This window comes from Diabrotica virgifera, chromosome 1 (genome assembly GCF_917563875.1).
Source record: "Diabrotica virgifera virgifera chromosome 1, PGI_DIABVI_V3a".
NCBI lineage: Eukaryota > Metazoa > Arthropoda > Insecta > Coleoptera > Chrysomelidae > Diabrotica > Diabrotica virgifera.
In genome coordinates, this window is record NC_065443.1 from 142,297,293 (window position 1) to 142,316,564 (window position 19,272).

At 29.8% G+C, this 19,272-nt stretch overlaps 1 protein-coding gene across 3 annotated transcripts in view; it reads left to right on the top strand.

Annotated features, from left to right (window-relative positions):
- LOC114326371 (F-box/LRR-repeat protein 4) overlaps positions 1 to 19,272 on the top strand; it is a 117,869-nt gene that overhangs the window by 65,476 nt on the left and 33,121 nt on the right. For all 3 annotated transcript variants that reach the window (XM_028274729.2, XM_028274728.2, XM_028274727.2), the window contains one exon: positions 11,777 to 12,008. In XM_028274729.2, coding sequence (XP_028130530.1) covers positions 11,777 to 12,008 — 232 coding nt within the window. The remainder of the gene's footprint in view (positions 1 to 11,776; positions 12,009 to 19,272) is intronic.

The following is a 19,272-nucleotide window of genomic DNA, read 5'->3' on the forward strand; positions in this document are numbered from 1 at the left end:
TCAATTAAATTATCGTTGTAGTACCATTAGTTAAACACAATGTTTTTTAACCTTTTTTGCCTCTTAGTACTTTTTCGAAAAGTCAGTTTTTATCGAGATATTTCGAATATTTGTCAAATCCACCACATATTTGTATATGGTTTTAAGTACGATTATGGAGACTTGGTAATAATATGAACATTTATTTATGATTTACATTTTTAGGGATATTTTGAACCATATTAAAAAAGAAGTCACATCTCGATAAAAGGTGCCTTTTCGAAAAAATACAAAGAGGCAAAAAGTTTTAAAAACACTGTGTTTAACTAATGGTACCGCAGTAATATTTTAATTGGAACGTACACAAACATTTGGGGGGTTTAAAAGAACAAAACCCCCATAAAATTTTTATGTAAACATATTGAAAAATAAGCCTCAACTCGATAAAAACTGCCTTATCGAAAAAATACTAGGAGGCAAAAAAGTTTTAATAATATTGAATTTAACTAATGGTACCACAATAATAATTTAATTGAGACGGACACAAAAGTTGGGGGGGGGGGGGGGGGGGGTTTAAGGGAACAAAATCCCCACAAAATTTTTATGGGGTGCACAAATTTCACTATAATTTTTCTTTAAGATGTTCCTGCCATAAGAATGCCACATGTCCATTTTCAATAAAAAATCTCCAATAGTTTTCGGTATATTCGAAAAAATCGATTTTAATTTTGTAACTTCAAAGGGCTGTAACTTTTTTTATGTGCATATTTGTACTAAGGTAAGTTAGGTTCATTCGAACTATTTTTGGTCCCAGAATATGTGATTTAATTTATGACCTGTATTTTTGTTACACCCTGTATAATTTAACACCCACATTGTCCTAGAAATTGTGTGGTACGTTGTCTTGGTCCTGGTACGTTGTCTTGGTCCTACGTTCAAAAGTTGTTAATACCACAAGACCATTTTTTTTTGTTAGTAACTGTAGGACAAAGGTATCACGTGATAGGTAAATGTATTTTTCATCCAAATAAAACAATTTCCTACAAGAAAAGAGATATGTATCGCTAGTCAGGCAAGAATTGTCATGCGCACAAAAAATGTGATGAAAAGGCATATGCGTCTATATTCGTTGCTAACATACTATAGACAGCGCAGTGCGCATGCGTAATTGTACAAGCGTAACTCGGCTCTAATAGCGGAAAATAAATTTGATTTCTAATGTCATGAATAGAGACTGGAAAATATGCACTAAAAAATGTCTAAAATATGCATGCAATATGCATTTTAAAACAAGCTGAATATGCACAATTAACATGCAAATATGCATTTATATATGCACTTATTTTTATATGAATAATTTTATGGTTTACGTTAAATACATAAATAAATAAAAAATAATAAAAATAAGTAAATAGGTTTGAATTTAAACCAAATTGTATTATTATTTCTTAATATATTTTTTTAACTTCAGGTTTTGTGACAAATAAAACGGCAAAATATTTTATTTTGACCACAAGATAAATAAGAGTACAATAAAATAAATGTAGATATTTTTATTGTTACAATATTGATTCATATTTTCTAAACTAATATTATAAAAAGAGTACAATAAAACAAATTTACATATTTTTATTGTTACAATAAATAATCATATATTGATTCATATTTTCTAAACTAATATTATGTCTTCTATCTGTTAATATTTGTTTATAGGCAGAAAAAGATCTCTCAACGTCACAAGATGTAATTGGGGCATATTTAAACTTTGCTATTAGAGACGGATCCATATTAATATTTTCATCGAAGTTTCCAAAATTGATTATATTATTTATTGAACGCAATAAAGTGAAACCCTCATTTTTGTTTAAAACGTCATCAAGTTTATCTTTAATTTTTACTCCAATTTCCCCATTCAGATTTGTTATTTTCTGTTTAACCGAATCAACAATAGACATACTATTGTGAAGACATAAATTTTGAGCCTCTAATTTTGTAATTGAACTTTCAATGATATCGAAATTCGATTTTATATACAACAATTGATTTTTAATAGACTTTTCTTTAAAAATATTTTGACAGTTATCAATAGCGGTACAAGTCGGATCAAAACTTGAAATAACGCTTTTGATGTCGTCGTAGTGTTCAGATAAAAATATAGCACTTTTAAGCCAAGTTCCCCATCTGGTTAATACTGGTTCTGGTGGTAAAGGAATATCGGGAAGCATCTCCCTATATACCTGTACACGTAGTGGTGCTTTCAGAAATACTTTTTTTACATTATTTATTAAGGTGTTTACATTGGGAAATTCAATTCTAACTTTCTCTGCAACTCTGTTTAGGCCGTGCGCCAAACATGTACAGTGAATTAAATTAGGGAAAAAGATTTTAAGATTGGATGCAGCTTTCATCATATATGAGGCGGCATCACTAAGCATTAATAATATTTTTTCAAATGGTACTTGATCAGGTAAAAAAAAATTTGTTAGGGATTCGTTAACAAATCTAGCTATTGTAGCATAGTTTGTTTTTTCCAAACATTTTACACTAATTAAGTATGAGTTTTTAAAATCGCCAGAGTCGTTAAGAACTCCAACAATTAGATTCGCAATTTGTCGACCCTTTGTATCCGTTGTTTCGTCGACGGAAATCCAAAGATAATCGGCTTTTAACTGATTTTTAATACTCGTCATCACATCTTTGTAACATGCACTGACATATTTTTTCCGAAGAGTTGAAGAACTTGGTATTTGAGCTGGTTTATCTTTAATCTTGCAATAAGTTTTTAAAAAGTTTTGACACGATTTATGTTCTAACTTGTGCAGAGGGATATTGCAGTTCAAAAAAAAATGGCATAAATCCTTTGCAAAGGTTTCTTGCCCAACTGACGTATTCTGAATCTGCAAACTGTTCTGTAGAATCTGCTGGCGAGGTTTATTATCATTTTTTGATAGCTTAGTTTGGTGAAGTGAAGTTTTTATGTGTTGAACTACTTGGAATTTCTTTTGACATGGAATCTGGAATATAATGATAATGATGTTTTAGATGTTTTCGTAAATAGATACCTACATTAAAATGATCAAACTTTTTAAACCTCCCCCAATTTTTTTTTTATTTCTCAAAGTGAAATTGAAATCGTCAAACAATAAAGTACAGTCAGTGTACCGTAGTATACAGGGTGGGCCACTCTCAACACCTCGCTCTGTATAAGCCAAACCGTTGCGAACTTTAAAAAACAGTTTTTGAAGAAATGGGACGGTTTGTCATTTTAGAATAGACAGACACATAGATGTGCTAAGAAGTTTGATAAGTTTAAAAATCTATTGAAGTGGAGAACTTACCTTTTTATCACAAATGGTGCAAAACATACTTTCACTGTCGATAACTTTTAGATGATTGTTACTTCCAATCCAACTTCTGAGAAGACTTGATTTTTCCCTTGCTACTTTAGGCATTTTCACAATAATAATAAAATGATTTTTTTACACAGTATAGTCAATAACTTGCAATCACAAAAGTTGAATAATCGGCGATTGATTTAAGACTAACCATTCATAAAATAAAATAATCTATCCTACCCTTAAAACAGTGTTGCCAACTCGACCAATATAGTATTTGCCAAACCTCACAAGAATGATGGAATGATCAGTTCAACAGTAGGTATTCCATTATCAACTAATAAAAAATCCCTATAGCAAGCATAACCCAGTACAGATAAATTATTTGTTTTAAAAAATGCTGAAACATGATCCTGTAGTTAATAGTAATCTCATGGTCCACAGACATAAGTACTAATATAAACATTATTGAAGGCGAAGGGATTTGCTGATGTAGGTGTGTATGTGTGAATGGTTAAACATTTTTTGTTAGGAATCAGATTTGACTCACTGATATCAGTTTCAAGTTCCTGTGAGAGAGTTCCTAAGTTGTTTTAGTAATTGTAAGGCCAACATAAAAATTTGTTCTGAATTAGAAGATTTTCGATTTTTACTAAATAATTTTTATATTATTTAATATGCTAGAAAATATGCTATATGCTAAACAAGAAATAAATAAGCTAAACAACACAAAAATATGCCAAATCTAGCATAAAATAAGCTAAATTGGCAACGCTGCCTTAAAATTTCGTTTTGGTTGGTTTTCCCAGAATAATTCATAGTTGGCCGACACCAGCAGAAAGTACAGGTAATATTTGTAATGTTATTCAAAATATAATCGGTATTTACTTAGGTAATTTGTAAATTCTGAGAAGTCTATAAATCTTAAATATCCGGATAATGATACCTGCAGCTATAAATAACGCCCATTATGTTTATGGGTACAACAACAAAGGAGCTTAACAGCAAAATATTTACTTTCACATTTTATTTTAATGGATGTTGATGTTACTAATATATACCTTATTTTTAAATGGGGTAGAGTAAATTCCCATCAAAATATGCATTTATATGCTCTTAAATCTCCAAATATGCAAGGCATATGCATTTATGAAAAACATGAGAAATATGCAGCATATATATGCATATGCATTTTGCATATAATCCAGTCTTTAGTCATGAATGTCAAATATGTATTTAATTGGAGCACCGGAATAACGGAAAATGAAATTTGTAGGACAACGTGGATGATAAATTATATAAACATTAACTAACCAACAGAAAAAAAATCAAGTGGTTAGTAATTCTTTTTCATGACCTGGTTCATGATACATTTTGAAAAGGGGAGACTCTTTGACAAAACCTAGCTTTTTGTAGACAAATATTTTTTCGGCTAATTTAGATAATTATCTTGAGAATTAACAAAAAAAAAACAATTAGTAATACATTTTTGAGAATCGTCAAATTAACATACTTCATCCCTGCTACCCCTGTTAGCTACCACAAATGAAAATTTTCGTAGAGGAAATAGTTGGGCGTCTCATCGAAACGAAGCTCTTCACGACTATTCAGCTTGATAGTAATTATTTTTACATCAGGTATTCTGACCACAACTTTTGAACGTAGGACCAGGATAACGTACCACGCAATTTGTAGGACAATGTGGGTGTTAAATTATATAAATATTAACTAATCAACAGACAAAAATCAGTTGGTTAGTAATTATTTTTCATGGCCTCGTTAATGATACATGTTGGAAAAGGGGACACTTTGACAAGACCTTGCATTTTGTAGAACAAATACTTTTCCGGCTAATTGAGATAATTATCTTGAGAATTAACGAAAAAAACCCGGTTAGTAATAAATTTTTGAACATTGTCAAATCAACATATTTCACACCTGCTACCCCTGTTAGCTGCCACGAACAAAAATTGTTGTAAAGACAAACATTGTGTGTCTTGTCAAAAAAATAAAGCTACTTACAAAAAATTAGCTTGTTAGTAATCAATAGTAAAAATGGTCCAGGGATAGGCCAATATATTTATAATGTAATATTAACTTTATTCTATACATACAACATAATCTTATAAATTAAAAAATTCTAAACTATTCTATTTCAGAGTTCTTTTCTTGATTTCAGTATTATTGCTTCCCATTTTCATCTATTTTATCCTTCTTCCAATTTTTCCTTTGTTTTTCAATATTTTTATTCAACCTATTTATCTTATTCTACCACTTTTTCTCTTCTACACTGGTTTGTTCTGATGGACTACGCTTGATACTCTTTTATTTTCCACTCTTTCTGAATTTTCTAACCTAACATTTGTTTAATGTTTGTTTTTGTAACCCCAACTCAAGAATATCCGCCACAAAAAAATCATAGCATGTGATCTGTCTTTAAAAAGACAACCAAATGCAGCGGTGACAGTAAAATTCTCGCGTTAGAGATTCCATAGTAAATCACGAGGAAAAACTAGGAAAAAACCTCGTGATACTATCCCGACATCGCAAGTATTTGGTCTTACATTTAGTTTACTCTCAAAACTAATACCAAATTCTGTCTTTAATATACAGGGTGGTTCATCTTATTCGCCTCGGTCTCTGTACGGAAAACCACTTGATATTTAAAAAAAATTTCTTCACGGAAATATACAGGGCCTTTAATACTACAACCTAAAAATAATGTGAATTATACAGGGTGTTCCAAAAAAGAGTGGTATATCAAAGCTATATTTTTTCTTATGGAATGCCCTATATCTGATGACATTATTGAATTGACCTTAAAAAATAAGCTATACTTTCATAAGGGTTCCCTATACCTAAATACAGGGTGTTTGATTTATTTCGATTTTTATAAAAATGTAAGGTTTTAGAAAAAAATAAATATCTACGAATCTAAGGAAGAGTAAGAAATTCTTTCTTGGATCTTAATAATAGACTATTTAGCATACTTAAACAGATGCTTATTGCAACAGAATTTCTTACAGGGTGGTCAAAATATGAGATTGTTCTATTAACAAATTCAAGCTGTAGTAACTTACTTATTTTAAATGGAACACCCGATATCTTACTAGTCTATCGCGTAGAAAATTTACTTAGCTTTCAATTTGTATTAGGGTTTCCTATACCTATCTTTTTACAGGGTGGTCAAAATATTAGATTGTTCTATTAACAAATTCAAGCTGTAATAAATTACTTATTTTAAATGGAACACCCTGTATCTTACTAGTCTATCGAGTAGAAAATTTACTTAGCTTTCAATTCTAATTAGGGTTTCCTATACCTATCTAGCTTCATTTTTTAAATATTTAAAGATTTCCTAATTTGTAAGCTTTAAAAATTAGAATTAAGTACCTATGTCGTGGTTATTTACAACACATCACCAACACCGGCAATATACTTAAATATCTTAGTCAAGATAGTTTCATTAATAAAATTCACTTTTTTATCATTTAATCACACAGAGTGTTCATATTTTAAATGACATACTCGATATTCTATTCTTTATAATGGAAGATATTTAAAATCTCTTCAATTCCATGTTAACATTCTCAATACACATGTTATTCTGTAAATACCCATTTTTACATATTTTTGTACAATAGGCTCGTTTTCGTCAAAGTAGCCATTGCATTTAATTGTTTGTAATTGCGATTTAAAGATTCAAACAAAAAGTGGCGTTCTTAAATTTACTTAATAACCGTTGGGTTAAGATATGGAAAATACTTATACGGAATGAAATATAATTTAAATATCTTCCAGAATACGGCATCTAATATAGGGTATGCAGTTTAAAATAAACATTATTCAATTTCACATGTAGGCCAAAATCAACTAAAATAATACAACACTCTGTGTGATTACATGATAACAATGAAAATTTTATTATTAATGACAGTATCTTGTCTAAGTATATTGCCGGTGTTGGTGATGTGTTGTACATAAACACGACATAGGTACTTATGTAATTCTAATTTTTAAAGCTTACAAATTAGGAAATCTTTAAATATTTAAAAAATGAAGGGAGATAGGTATAGGAAACCCTAATAAGAATTGAAAGCTAAGTAAATTTTCTACTCGATAGACTAGTAAGCTACATGGTGTTCCATTTAAAATAAGTAAGATATTACAGCTTGAACTTTTTAATAGAACAATCTAATATTTTGACCACCCTGTAAAAAGATAGGTATAGGAAACCCTAATACAAATTGAAAGCTAAGCAAATTTTCTACGCGATAGACTAGTAAGATACAGGGTGTTCCATTTAAAATAAGTAAGTTATTACAGCTTGAATTTGTTAATAGAACAATCTCATATTTTGACCACCCTGTACGAAATTTTGTTGCAATCAACATCTGTTTAAGTATGCTAAATAGTCTATTATTAAGATCCAAGAAAGAATTTCTTACTCCTCCTTAGATTCGTAGATATTTATTTTTTTCTAAAACCTTACATTTTTATAGAAATCGAAATAAATCAAAACACCCTGTATTTAGGTATAGGGAACCCTTATGAAAGTATAGCTTATTTTTTAAGGTTAATTCAATAATGTCATCAGATATAGGGCATTCCATAAGAAAAAATATAACTTTGATATACCACTCTTTTTTGGAACACCCTGTATAATTCACATTATTTTTAGGTTGTAGTATTAAAGGCCCTGTATATTTCTGTGAAGAAATTTTTTTAAAATATCAAGCGGTTTTCCGTACGGAGACCGAGGCGAATAAGATGAACCACCCTGTATAATATATATGTTGTTTAAATTATAAATAATATTAATATTACATAGATATATAAGTAATACTAAAATATAAAATATGTACTAACTCGATATGTTATTGACTTACTAATCGTGGTATTTTCTTTCTATTGACTTCCTCTTTCAGTATGGGTAACCACATCCTACTGCATTCTACCGAGGAATTTGCGACACAATAGGGAACTTGCATAAAATTTTAAATTCGAAAAAAATGTTATAAATCACAACAGAACATAATTTAAAACATGTATCAAATATTAAAAAGTTTTGTTTGGCTTTCGTTTGGCCCCTAAAGATGATTAAAAATTCAAATTAAAACAGGTGGCCCAAAACGCGTCGTGACGTCATTCGTTTAAATTATGTTTACATTCTTCCAAAAAAGGAAACAGAATTTAAAATTAGACATTATAAACGTCAGTAGAAAATACAGTTATGTAACCTCACAAGTGTTTTTGATCGTTTGAACTATTTTAAATGTCACTTAATAGTGTCAGTGTCAAAACGAATGCCAAACCTAATAGGGAACTTGCACATTTTTTTATTGCATAATAATATTCAGTTTCCTTTAAAAATAAGATTTTCCAAAATTTCACGTCTTAAAACCTCATAATAACAAGTACAAATTTAAAATCTATATATATTTTTTTTGTTTTCTGGCCTTGGTTTAGAGAACCTTTAATCAATTTAAAATAGTTCAAACGATCAAAAACACTTGTGAGGTTACATAACTATATTTTCTACTGACGTTTATAATGTCTAATTTTAAATTCTGTTTACTTTTTTGGAAGAATGTAAACATAATTTAAACGAATGACGTCACGACGCGTTTTGGGCCACCTGTTTTAATTTGAATTTTTAATCATCTTTAGGGACCAAACGAAAGCCAAACAAAACTTTTTAATCTTTGATACATGTTTTAAATTATGTTCTGTTGTGATTTATAACATTTTTTTCGAATTTAAAATTTTATGCAAGTTCCCTATCGGTTTCATTCAATAGGGAACTTGCACAATTTTTTTTTATTACATAATAATGTTCAGTTTTGTTTAAAAATTAGATTTCCAAAATTTCACGCTTCAAAAACTCGTAATAACTTAGAAATACGTATTTAAAGTCTTCAGCGATATAAAATAGTTCAAACGACCCGTGACGTCACATAGTTTTACATTAGTTATTATTATGGTTATATTTCGCTGTGTCTAGGTACACGCTAACGTGTACGCAAATAAAAAAGTTAGGTATGTACACGCGAATTAAACTTCATCAAGCCAGTGACGTTATTATTTAGCGTGCGCAGTGACTGTATATTTTGGTACATGCTATTTTGATATGTTTAGCGTGTGTTTGATAGAAAAATATTTGTTAAAGGAAGGGAAGCAGAACTATTCAGATGTTTCAAACTTAATTGTAATAAATCAATGTATATATTATTAAAGTATATATTTAGGTTAGCAAAATAAATATATGTATTTAGTTGACATAACACGTAAAAAATATTGTTAAAATAATTTTTATACGTAAGTTAATTATTATAATCAACTATTCTAAATGGGAAATAAGCCACAATTTAACTAAAAAAATGATTTTATTAACGTTTCGACGTCCAAATCGGATGTCATTGTCAAAATACAAAAATTAGTCAGATTAAATAAATTCTTTGAAAAATTTTTTACTAAGCAACACCATTTTTGTTGAATTTAATAATATTTTGTATTTTGAAAACGACGTCCGATTTAGACGTCGAAACGTTAATAAAATCAGTTTTTGGTTAAATTGTGGCTTAGTTCCCATTTAGAATAGTTGATTACGAAAATGCCACAAGGATAATAGCTTCAGAACAAGTTAATTATTATTGTGAAAGCTTTAGGTCTTCTTTTTATTTTAATATTTTACGGTAATACATACTATTTCATTTATAACTAAAAAATATATATATATATATATATATATATATATTAATTTATAGTCTCTTATCTTTTTCGTACTGTTTTAAAATGTTCTTAAACTCATTAAAAAAACTAAATAATTGTCCACACTCCGTAGTTAATTTAAAAACAAACACTAAACAAATAAAAAATAAGAAATCACTGACACTCTAACTTTTTTATTTGCGTACACGGTAACGTATACCTAGACACAACTTTATATTTAGGTATATTCTTCTTCTCCTTTTTTGTTTATTGGCCTCCACCTACTTGGGTATTTGGCAAGCTCTTCGTCGTGGAATAAGTCAAAAATATTTATATTCTAATGACATTTATCGTATGTCATTGTAATAATATATACCAGTTTGTTAAAATCGTAGTTTTTATACTGTTTTTGAAGGAAAGGAACGAAGGTTTACTATTGAAAATAAAACCATTTTGTAAAAGTACGAATTTTTCTATGAATAGTTCAAACGATCAAAAACACTTGTAACGTCACATAAATGTATTTTCTACTGACGTTTATAACGTCTAATTTAAAATTCTGTTTACTTTATTGGAAAAATGTAAATGTAAAACCAAGTGACGTCACGAAGCGTTTTGGACCACCTGTTTTAATTTGAATTTTTAATCGTCTTTAGGGGCCAAACGAAAGACAAACAAAACTTTTTTATCTTTGATACATGTTTTAAATTATGTTGTGTTGTGATTTATAACATTTTTTTGGAATTTAAAAATTTATGTAAGTTCCCTATTCAGTGGAGAGATTCAAGTATAGTCCTGAAAGAAACAGATAGTAAAAAGGGAAAAATCAAAGAAGCGGCTCTAATTATGCTGAATGAAACCAATTGTGTCCCAAATTCCTCGGTAGAATGCAGTATGATGTGGTTACCCATACTGAAAGAGGAAGTCAATAGAAAGAAAATACCACGATTAGTAAGTCAATAACATATCGAGTTAGTACATATTTTGATATTTTAGTATTACTTATATATCTATGTTTTATTAATATTATTTATAATTTAAACAACATAATATATATTATATATTAAAGTCAGAATTTGGTATTAGTTTTCAGAGTAAACTAAATGTAAGACCAAATACTTACGATGTCGGGATAGTATCACGAGGTTTTTTCCTGGTTTTCCCTCGTGATTTACTATGGAATCTCTAACGCGAGAATTTTACTGTCACCGTTGCATTTGGTTGTCTTTTTAAAGACAGATCACATGCTATGATTTTTTTTGTGGCGGATATTCTTGAGTTGGGTTGATTTCATTTAATCGACTAACTATCTTTCAGTAAAGTCGTCCCAGGAACGCAACTCATAAATATTGGCAATATCATTTTAAAGTCTTCTACTTTAAAATGTATAATATATGTCTGAATTGCCGATATAAATGATTAAATAAATTATTAGAAGAATTTTTTACTAAGCAACAACATTTTTGTTTAATTTAGTAGTATTTTGTATTTTGACAACGACACCCGATTTGGGCGTCGAAACGTTAATAAATTTTTTTTTCAATTTAATTGTGGCTTATACCCCATCTAAATCGTTAATTATAGGTCATACAATTATGTAATTATTCACCCTGTTCCACTTTAAATAATCACCAATTTTTCCAGAAAGGACTCTGAAATACACTCCAACTTTGGCAGTTATTTTGACCATTGTGATATAATAAAATAATGAACTTTTGACAATAATGCATAAATAATAATTATTTTTTTAGATTTATGCCAAAAACTCCAAAGATTAGATGAAATAGTACAAACTGCAGTCGAACATAATAAGAAACTTTCTGCATGGAGTTGTTGGAAATCGTGCTCTATAACTCCTGAAGGTGTTAGGCGTTTAGGAAGATGCCCTAACCTTAAAGAAATCGACCTTGGATGGTGCCTGAATTACAAAGATCCCGGGGATTCCTTACATGTTGTTGCAAAGGGATGTCCAAAGTTAGAAAGGTATTTCATACGAAGACCAAAAACTAAGATCAATATTAAAAATAATCATATGGCTAAGTCTATGAATAATTACGCCAGTCAATGGGAGCAAGAATAGGATATTACCTCCGAATTCTATCCTACTGCATAGATTTTAATAAAATTTTGGGAATAGCCTCTACTTATCTCCTAATTCAAAGTCTACCCTATGCCGATGTGCGCTTTTATCTTGGGGATGGTTCCCACACCTTTTCAGGGGTGGAAAAAAATTTTTTGGTTAAAATAAACACGGAATTCGCTAGACAACCTAATTCTAAGCAAAAACAGTTCTGTAATTTTTTTTTGAAAATTCAATACTTTTTGAGTTATTCGTCGTTGAAAATGGGCTATTTTCATTGAAACATAACACCTTTTCGAACGGGTTTTTGCGAATACCTTAAAAACATGCATCTAACTAAAAAAACTATAAAGAAACATTTTTTTAGGTTATAAAAAAACAAAGAGACACTTGCCTTCATAAATCTTCTAGTTATAATACAAAAAAAGATATGGTAGGTGAAAAGAGTTTTTTTTGGTACATGCTCAAATTGGTGTATTTAACTTGAAATAACAGAGAAACGGTCGATTTTAGGTGTATAATGCCAGCAATGCCTTTTGTAGTGCTTGAAAAGACCTTTAAAATGAGCAATATTAAAGGTCCACTACTTTCAAACTAAGCGAGATATGCTACAAACAAAATTGATATCTAATGTATTTTAACAAAAAATGAGAAGTAATTTTAACTCCCATATACCAGAATGTAAATGCATCGTTTTTCTTCTACAATACCTTTTATCATAGTGTTATTTCTATGTTCAAAAAGTTGAACGTGCTTAAAATGAATGGGTTTTGAAAATAATAAAATCAAATTAAAGAGCGCATTTTTAAATTTTCTTAAAAATCTTCCTTTTTCTCCATGTAGCTTGAAAATGATAAGAGATACAGTGATGAAAAATAAAAAGAAATTTTTATCTAAAAAACACTACATTTTTGTTTGGTACCTTCTTTTCAGATCTCTTATAATTTTGGAGTTACATGGAGAAAAAGGAAAAACTATTTTTAATGGTTTTAAAATTTTTATTTTATTAAAAAATATTTAATTATTAATTATATTTCTTAAGTTAGTGGGATAAAGTTATTATATTCTCTATTAAAAAATTTTATAATATATAATTCTAATATTAACAATAAAATATATATTTAAAATTAAAAACAAATATAAATAAATAAATATTAATAAATAAATAATTTAAATTTATTTATTATTAATAAAGTTAATTTTTATATAAAATAGAAAATTATTAATTATATATCTTAAGTTAGTAGGATAAAGTTATTATATTCTCTATTAAAAAATTTTATAATATATAATTCTAATATTAACAATAAAATATATATTTAAAATTAAAAACAAATATAAATTAATAAATAATTTAAATTTATTATTAATAAAGTTAATTTTTATATAAATTTTTTTTACTTAGCAATAACATTTTTATTTATTTTAGTAGTATTTTGTATTTTGACAACGAAACCCGATTTGGGCTTCGAAAACGTTAATAAAATAATTTTTTTGGTAAAATTGTGGCTTATTTCCCATTAAAAATAGTTTATTATAAAAATGTCACAAGGAAATAGCTTCAGAACAACATTGAGAAAAAGGAAGATTTTTAAGAAAATTTAAAAATGCGCTCTATAGCTTGATCTTAGTTTTTTCAAAAACCATTCATTTTAAACCGGTGCGGTCCAACTTTTTGAACATAGAAATAACACTATAATAAAAAATAATGTAAAAGGAAAATTATGCATTTATATTCTGATGGATGAGGGGTTAAACATACTTCTCATTTCTTCTTAAAAAACATGAGTCGTCAATTTTTTTCAGCATATCTCGCTTAGTTTCAATGTAATCGACATTTGAGGTTGCTCATTTTAAAGGTCTTTTTAAGCACAACAAAAGTTATTAGTACCATTATACACCTAAAATCGACCATTTCTCTGTTATTTCAAGTTAAATACACCGATTTGAACATGCACCAAAAAAACAAACTCCTCTCACCTACAGTATTTCTCATGATCATCTTTCAGTGCGTCACAGTTTTTAGATTTCTTTCTAAAGGCGCGTTTACATGTATCCAGTAACTGGCGCCAGTCGCACTGGAACGACAGGGTAAACGCTTTTTTGTTCCAGTCCAGCGCTGTCTCGAATAGAAAACTGGTCTATTTTTCGTGCCAGTGGCACTCGTCCGCGTCCCCTCTAACCCCGTGCCAGTGGTTGTAGACACGTGTAAACACAGCGTTCCAGTCGCTGGCGCTGTCGTACCTGTGGTTTCAGTGGCCGTATTAGGATTTTTAATAAGAGTGCCAGTGAGATTGGCGCCAGTTACTGGATACGTGTAAACGAACCTATCCAGCGCTGTCTTAGTCAAGCACTCGCATTCCAGTGAGACTGGCGCCAGTTACTGGATACGTGTAAACGTTACTTTACGCATTAAATTGTATGTGACAGAAAAAAAGGCACGTCGGTGATTACATTTCGTCGGTGACATTTTTATAACATTTCTTCTAGTTATTCTAGTTGTCGATAGATGGCGCCATAATAAAAAAATAATTTTTTTTAATTAGATAATAATATTACAAATATAATCTGTATAATTTATAAGACTATACAAATCAAAGAAAATACCATTTTATAAATGCAAGAAACACATTTGATTTGTTTTTATTCCAAATTGAAAATAAAATGTGACAACTGTCAGATTTAACTAAAATGTCATGTTAGAATAAATGTCATAAATGTGTATTATCACGGACTTACCCTTTTTCCTATCATTTGTTACGCACTGAAAAATGATCATGAAAAGGACAATACCATATCCCTTTTTGTATTATAACTAGAAGATTTATGAAGGAACGAATCTCTTTGTTTTTTATAAGCTACAAGAATATTTTATATAGTTTTTTTATTAGATACATAGTTTTTAAGGTATTCGCAAAAATCAGTCCGAAAAGTGTCATTTTTCAACGAAAATGGCCAATTTTCAACCACGAATAACTCAAAAAGTATTGAATTTTCAAAAAATAATTATAGAACAGTTTTTGCTTAGAATTAGGTTATATAGCCTTTCAGTGGCTATTTTAACCAAAAAATTGTTCACCCCCGAGAAGGGGTGGGAACCACCCCCAAGATAAAAGCGCACATTGGCATAGGGTAGACTTTGTTTCTTAAGCTATTCCCTATTTACTGTGAAAATATCAAGTAAATCGATGTAGCAATATGGAATTCGGAGCCAAATACCCTCATTGACTGCCCTAAATGTAAAAGCCAGATTAGGATGCAGTGTTAGTTGTACGGCGCGCATAGATGCCGCTTTTGTCGGCACAGCGATAGGTGCGTATGTACCAAGGTTGGTAGATATTTGGTAGGTTGTCTCGTAACTATAGTCCAATCAAATGCTCGTTTTTTGAAGGCGGGAATACGTCATCCGTACGACAATTTTAAAATTGTCATATGTTTCATTGCTAATAAAATGTTCAAAAACTTAGGTTTTGCAATATATTTTGGGATTTTCCTAGGTATAGGTATATTAAGTGGTTCTTATATTGGTAATTATATCATTTTTTTGCCTTAAAAATCAATAGTCTACTGACAAAAAACTAGAATTGATTTAACATTTGTTATGTGTGTTTTAAATGGAGAAAACAGTTTAATTCGCACAAAAACCCAAAAAATAGAAGAAAAAGTATAAAAGCACAAATACTGATATGTATGTAGGTAATTACCTTTTTCGTGGAATGTGCATAGACCAGTAAGGATCTGTAAAAAAACGTCTATTTTTGGATGTGAAAGGTGGCATTCGGATTTTTGCAGATAAAGTTAGGTGACACCTTCAGTAATAATAATTGACTTATGCTCCTTCTCAAATATGCCCGGAACATTAATAAAAAAATTAAAAATTTCGAAAAACGTCGATTTTTTTCTGCTTTCTTTGCTTATAACTTTAAAACGATTCGTTTTGGAACAAAGTCGTAGAGAAATAAAATAAAGATAATTGAATTTTGTAGGATATACGACTGGTCAAAAATGTCTTAACGTATTACCTTTTCTGCAATTTAGCAATAAATACAAATTAAGGGGGCAAAGTACGCCTGTTGTTATTCAATGTTTTTAACCACTTTGGTGGCACTTAGAACCTTAGTAATTCGCTTAGGAAATTATTTGTAACATACTTAAACCGTGTACCAAATTTCATTAAAATCGACCTAATAGATTTTGCATAATAAATTTGCAATCTAAATGTTTTTAAAAAAGTTCAAATTTTTTAAAATTTTTCTGAACAAGAAGTAGACCATTTAGAAGTTGGCTAATTTTTTTACATATAAAGAGGTGCTCTACCTATCTAATACACTTTACAGAATTAAAATCGGATTATTTAAGGGGCCTCAACAATGTTTTAAACTTATAAACAATTTTTTGGCTTATAAACAAATAGCTTTGTTTATTAATAAAAAAAATAATTTTTAGCAATGCAAATAATTAAAACCGGTATAATTTGACTTAAACTTTCAAATGCTGTCAGCAGAATTGCTATTTTATTTTTTAATCAAAAGTTATTCGCGTTCAAAAATTGCAATTTTTCGATTTTTTGAAAGTTCCACTGCGTTTATCTCAAAAACTATGCATCCTACGAAAAAACTTGTACGAACATTTTTTGCTTAGAATTACCCAAGAAATACAAAAAAATGTTTTATTTTGCGAAAAATCGATGTTATGTAATTCCTCAAGTTCTTTGTTTATAACAATCTTATCGACATCCGGATCAACTGTTACCCAAAAAAATCGTGTTCTACGGGTCAAAAAATACATAAAAATCTTGGGTAAGTCCATCTAAATAAAGGAGCCAGTAGCACCCCCTCCTGGCCACAGCACTAATTTGTTTATAAGCCAAAAAATTGTTTATAACTTTAAAACATTGGTGAGGCTGCTTAAATATTCCGATTTCAATTCTGTAAAGTGCATTAGATAGGCGGAGTGCTTCTTTATATGTAAAAAAATGACATATGTGACAAATCTTTGTATGTTCTAATTTTTGTTGTGCAAGATTTTAAAAAAATTTAATTTTTTAATAAAAGTTTAGATTGCAAGGACAGGCTTGTTTTGTCCCCTTATTTTATATTTATTGCTATTTTGCAGCAAGGGTGATAAATTAAGACATTTTTAACCAATCGCATCTGATAGAAAATTTAATTATCTTTGTTTTATTTCTATATTGTTCCAAAATGAATCGTTTTAAAGTTATAAACAAAAAAAGTAGAAAAAAATCGATGTTATTCGAAATTTTTAAATATTTGAATTTTTTTATTAATGTTCCGGGCATATTTGAGAAGGAGCATAAATCAATTATTATTAACGAAGTTATCACCTAACTTTATCCGCAAAAATCTGAATGCCACCTCTCACATCCACCTAAAAACAGATCCTTACTGGTCTAGCAGCATTTTTATAATTTCTAGTGGTATGCAACAACAAAAACTAATAATATAAATAATTTATTATTAAGTAAAAATACAAAGAACACATAACATAATATTAACATAATCAGACACGAGGAAGTATTTGCTACATATTTTCTTATGTTTAGAGGCCCATTTATCTTTATGGCAATATTTCATTACCCATTGTTTGATAATGTTAAGGTATTTTGGAAATGTAAAAAAACCTCATTTTGTTTCCATCTGGTTCAGGAATTTTGGAGTTGCTTTTAAATATAGCTATGCTATAAATGTTACCACCACTCATCTAAAAAATATATCATTATTATAACATACAAAACTACATTATTATAATTGTTAAACTAACCTTTATATCACGGCTACGAAAACACACTTCACAAGTCATTACTGTCTTTGTATAGTACCCAAATAAGTATTTATAGTAGGTAATATTGTCCTTACATACTTAAAACTCAACAAACATTAAACACATAAACGGTATTATAAGACAATTCCACAACAATATACGGAAATACAACCACAACCAACTGTCAAAGTTGACTTTGTCGTCAGAGTGACGTAGGCATTCCCCTCCCCCTCGCTCCACCCACATAGTTACGCGACAACCTACCACCTATCTATGAACCTTGCGTATGTACAACCGTAGGCAATTGTGTGCGCGTGCGCAGTGCTATGATTCTTAAATCCGGTCCTAATGCACCGCTTATGGCAAACCAGCAACGTGGTCGGCCGTTCTCCGGTAAGAAATACATTGCCCCATGCTACCTGCACTCCATTCTAACTGTGGCTTCTACATTAGTGTATTAATCGTGTCAAAACATTTTTTTATTTATTTATCGTGAAATCGTGACATTTATCTTTATGGGCCGAAAAAAATGAGAAAGAGTAGTTCTGAAAAGAAATTTTAATTGATTAAAATAACTATACTTCTTCTAGAATTCCTTATGTCCTGTGCGTCAGATGTTGCTGATTTCTATTTTATCTTACCCGGTCATTTCACTTCTTCCAGTGTGGTGCCATTTCCTTTGTCTGTTAAAATGTTGTCTGTCTTAGTTAAATATTATTATGTTATATGTGTTGTTATATATTATGTTGATATGGAATTAAGCCACATTTGATTGTCATAAAAATTATATTTTATAAGTGTATAGTGATCGGAGAGAAAAGAAGTCATAAAACTAAACATAAGCTAAACAAAAAAGATCGGACGATATTATCCTTAAATGCCCGTATTAAGCCTCCAAAAATATCAAAACATTCTAATTTATTCAAACTATAAACATAGAACATTTATTACTCAAAATTTTTTATAGACCAAATAAAAACAAGAAGATGTTACTCTTCGCACCGCATTATCTTGATCAGGGGCGAGAGCATTAAATATCTACAAACCTGACCTGAAGTGAGACGAATCTTCAAAATTAGAGACAGAAAAAATTTTTAGGGTCTATATCTTTGCGACTTGTGACTAATAGAACTAAGGGTAAGAACAGAACAAGTGGGTCGAGGTGGAGGTGTAGGTCGCGGTGGATGCTACTAGTTAAGTCGCGGTCGATGTCGACAGCACAGCAAGGAGGTCACCTGCGCTGTCAGTCGAGCTAGAACCACTATCAAGTGAAGTACTTTAATGAAATTTGAATGACAAAAAGACTGTGCTTTTGCGATGTTGTGTCAGTCAAGTGATGATAGTGATGAAATGTCAGCTGTAAATAATCAGATCCTTCTTCATATT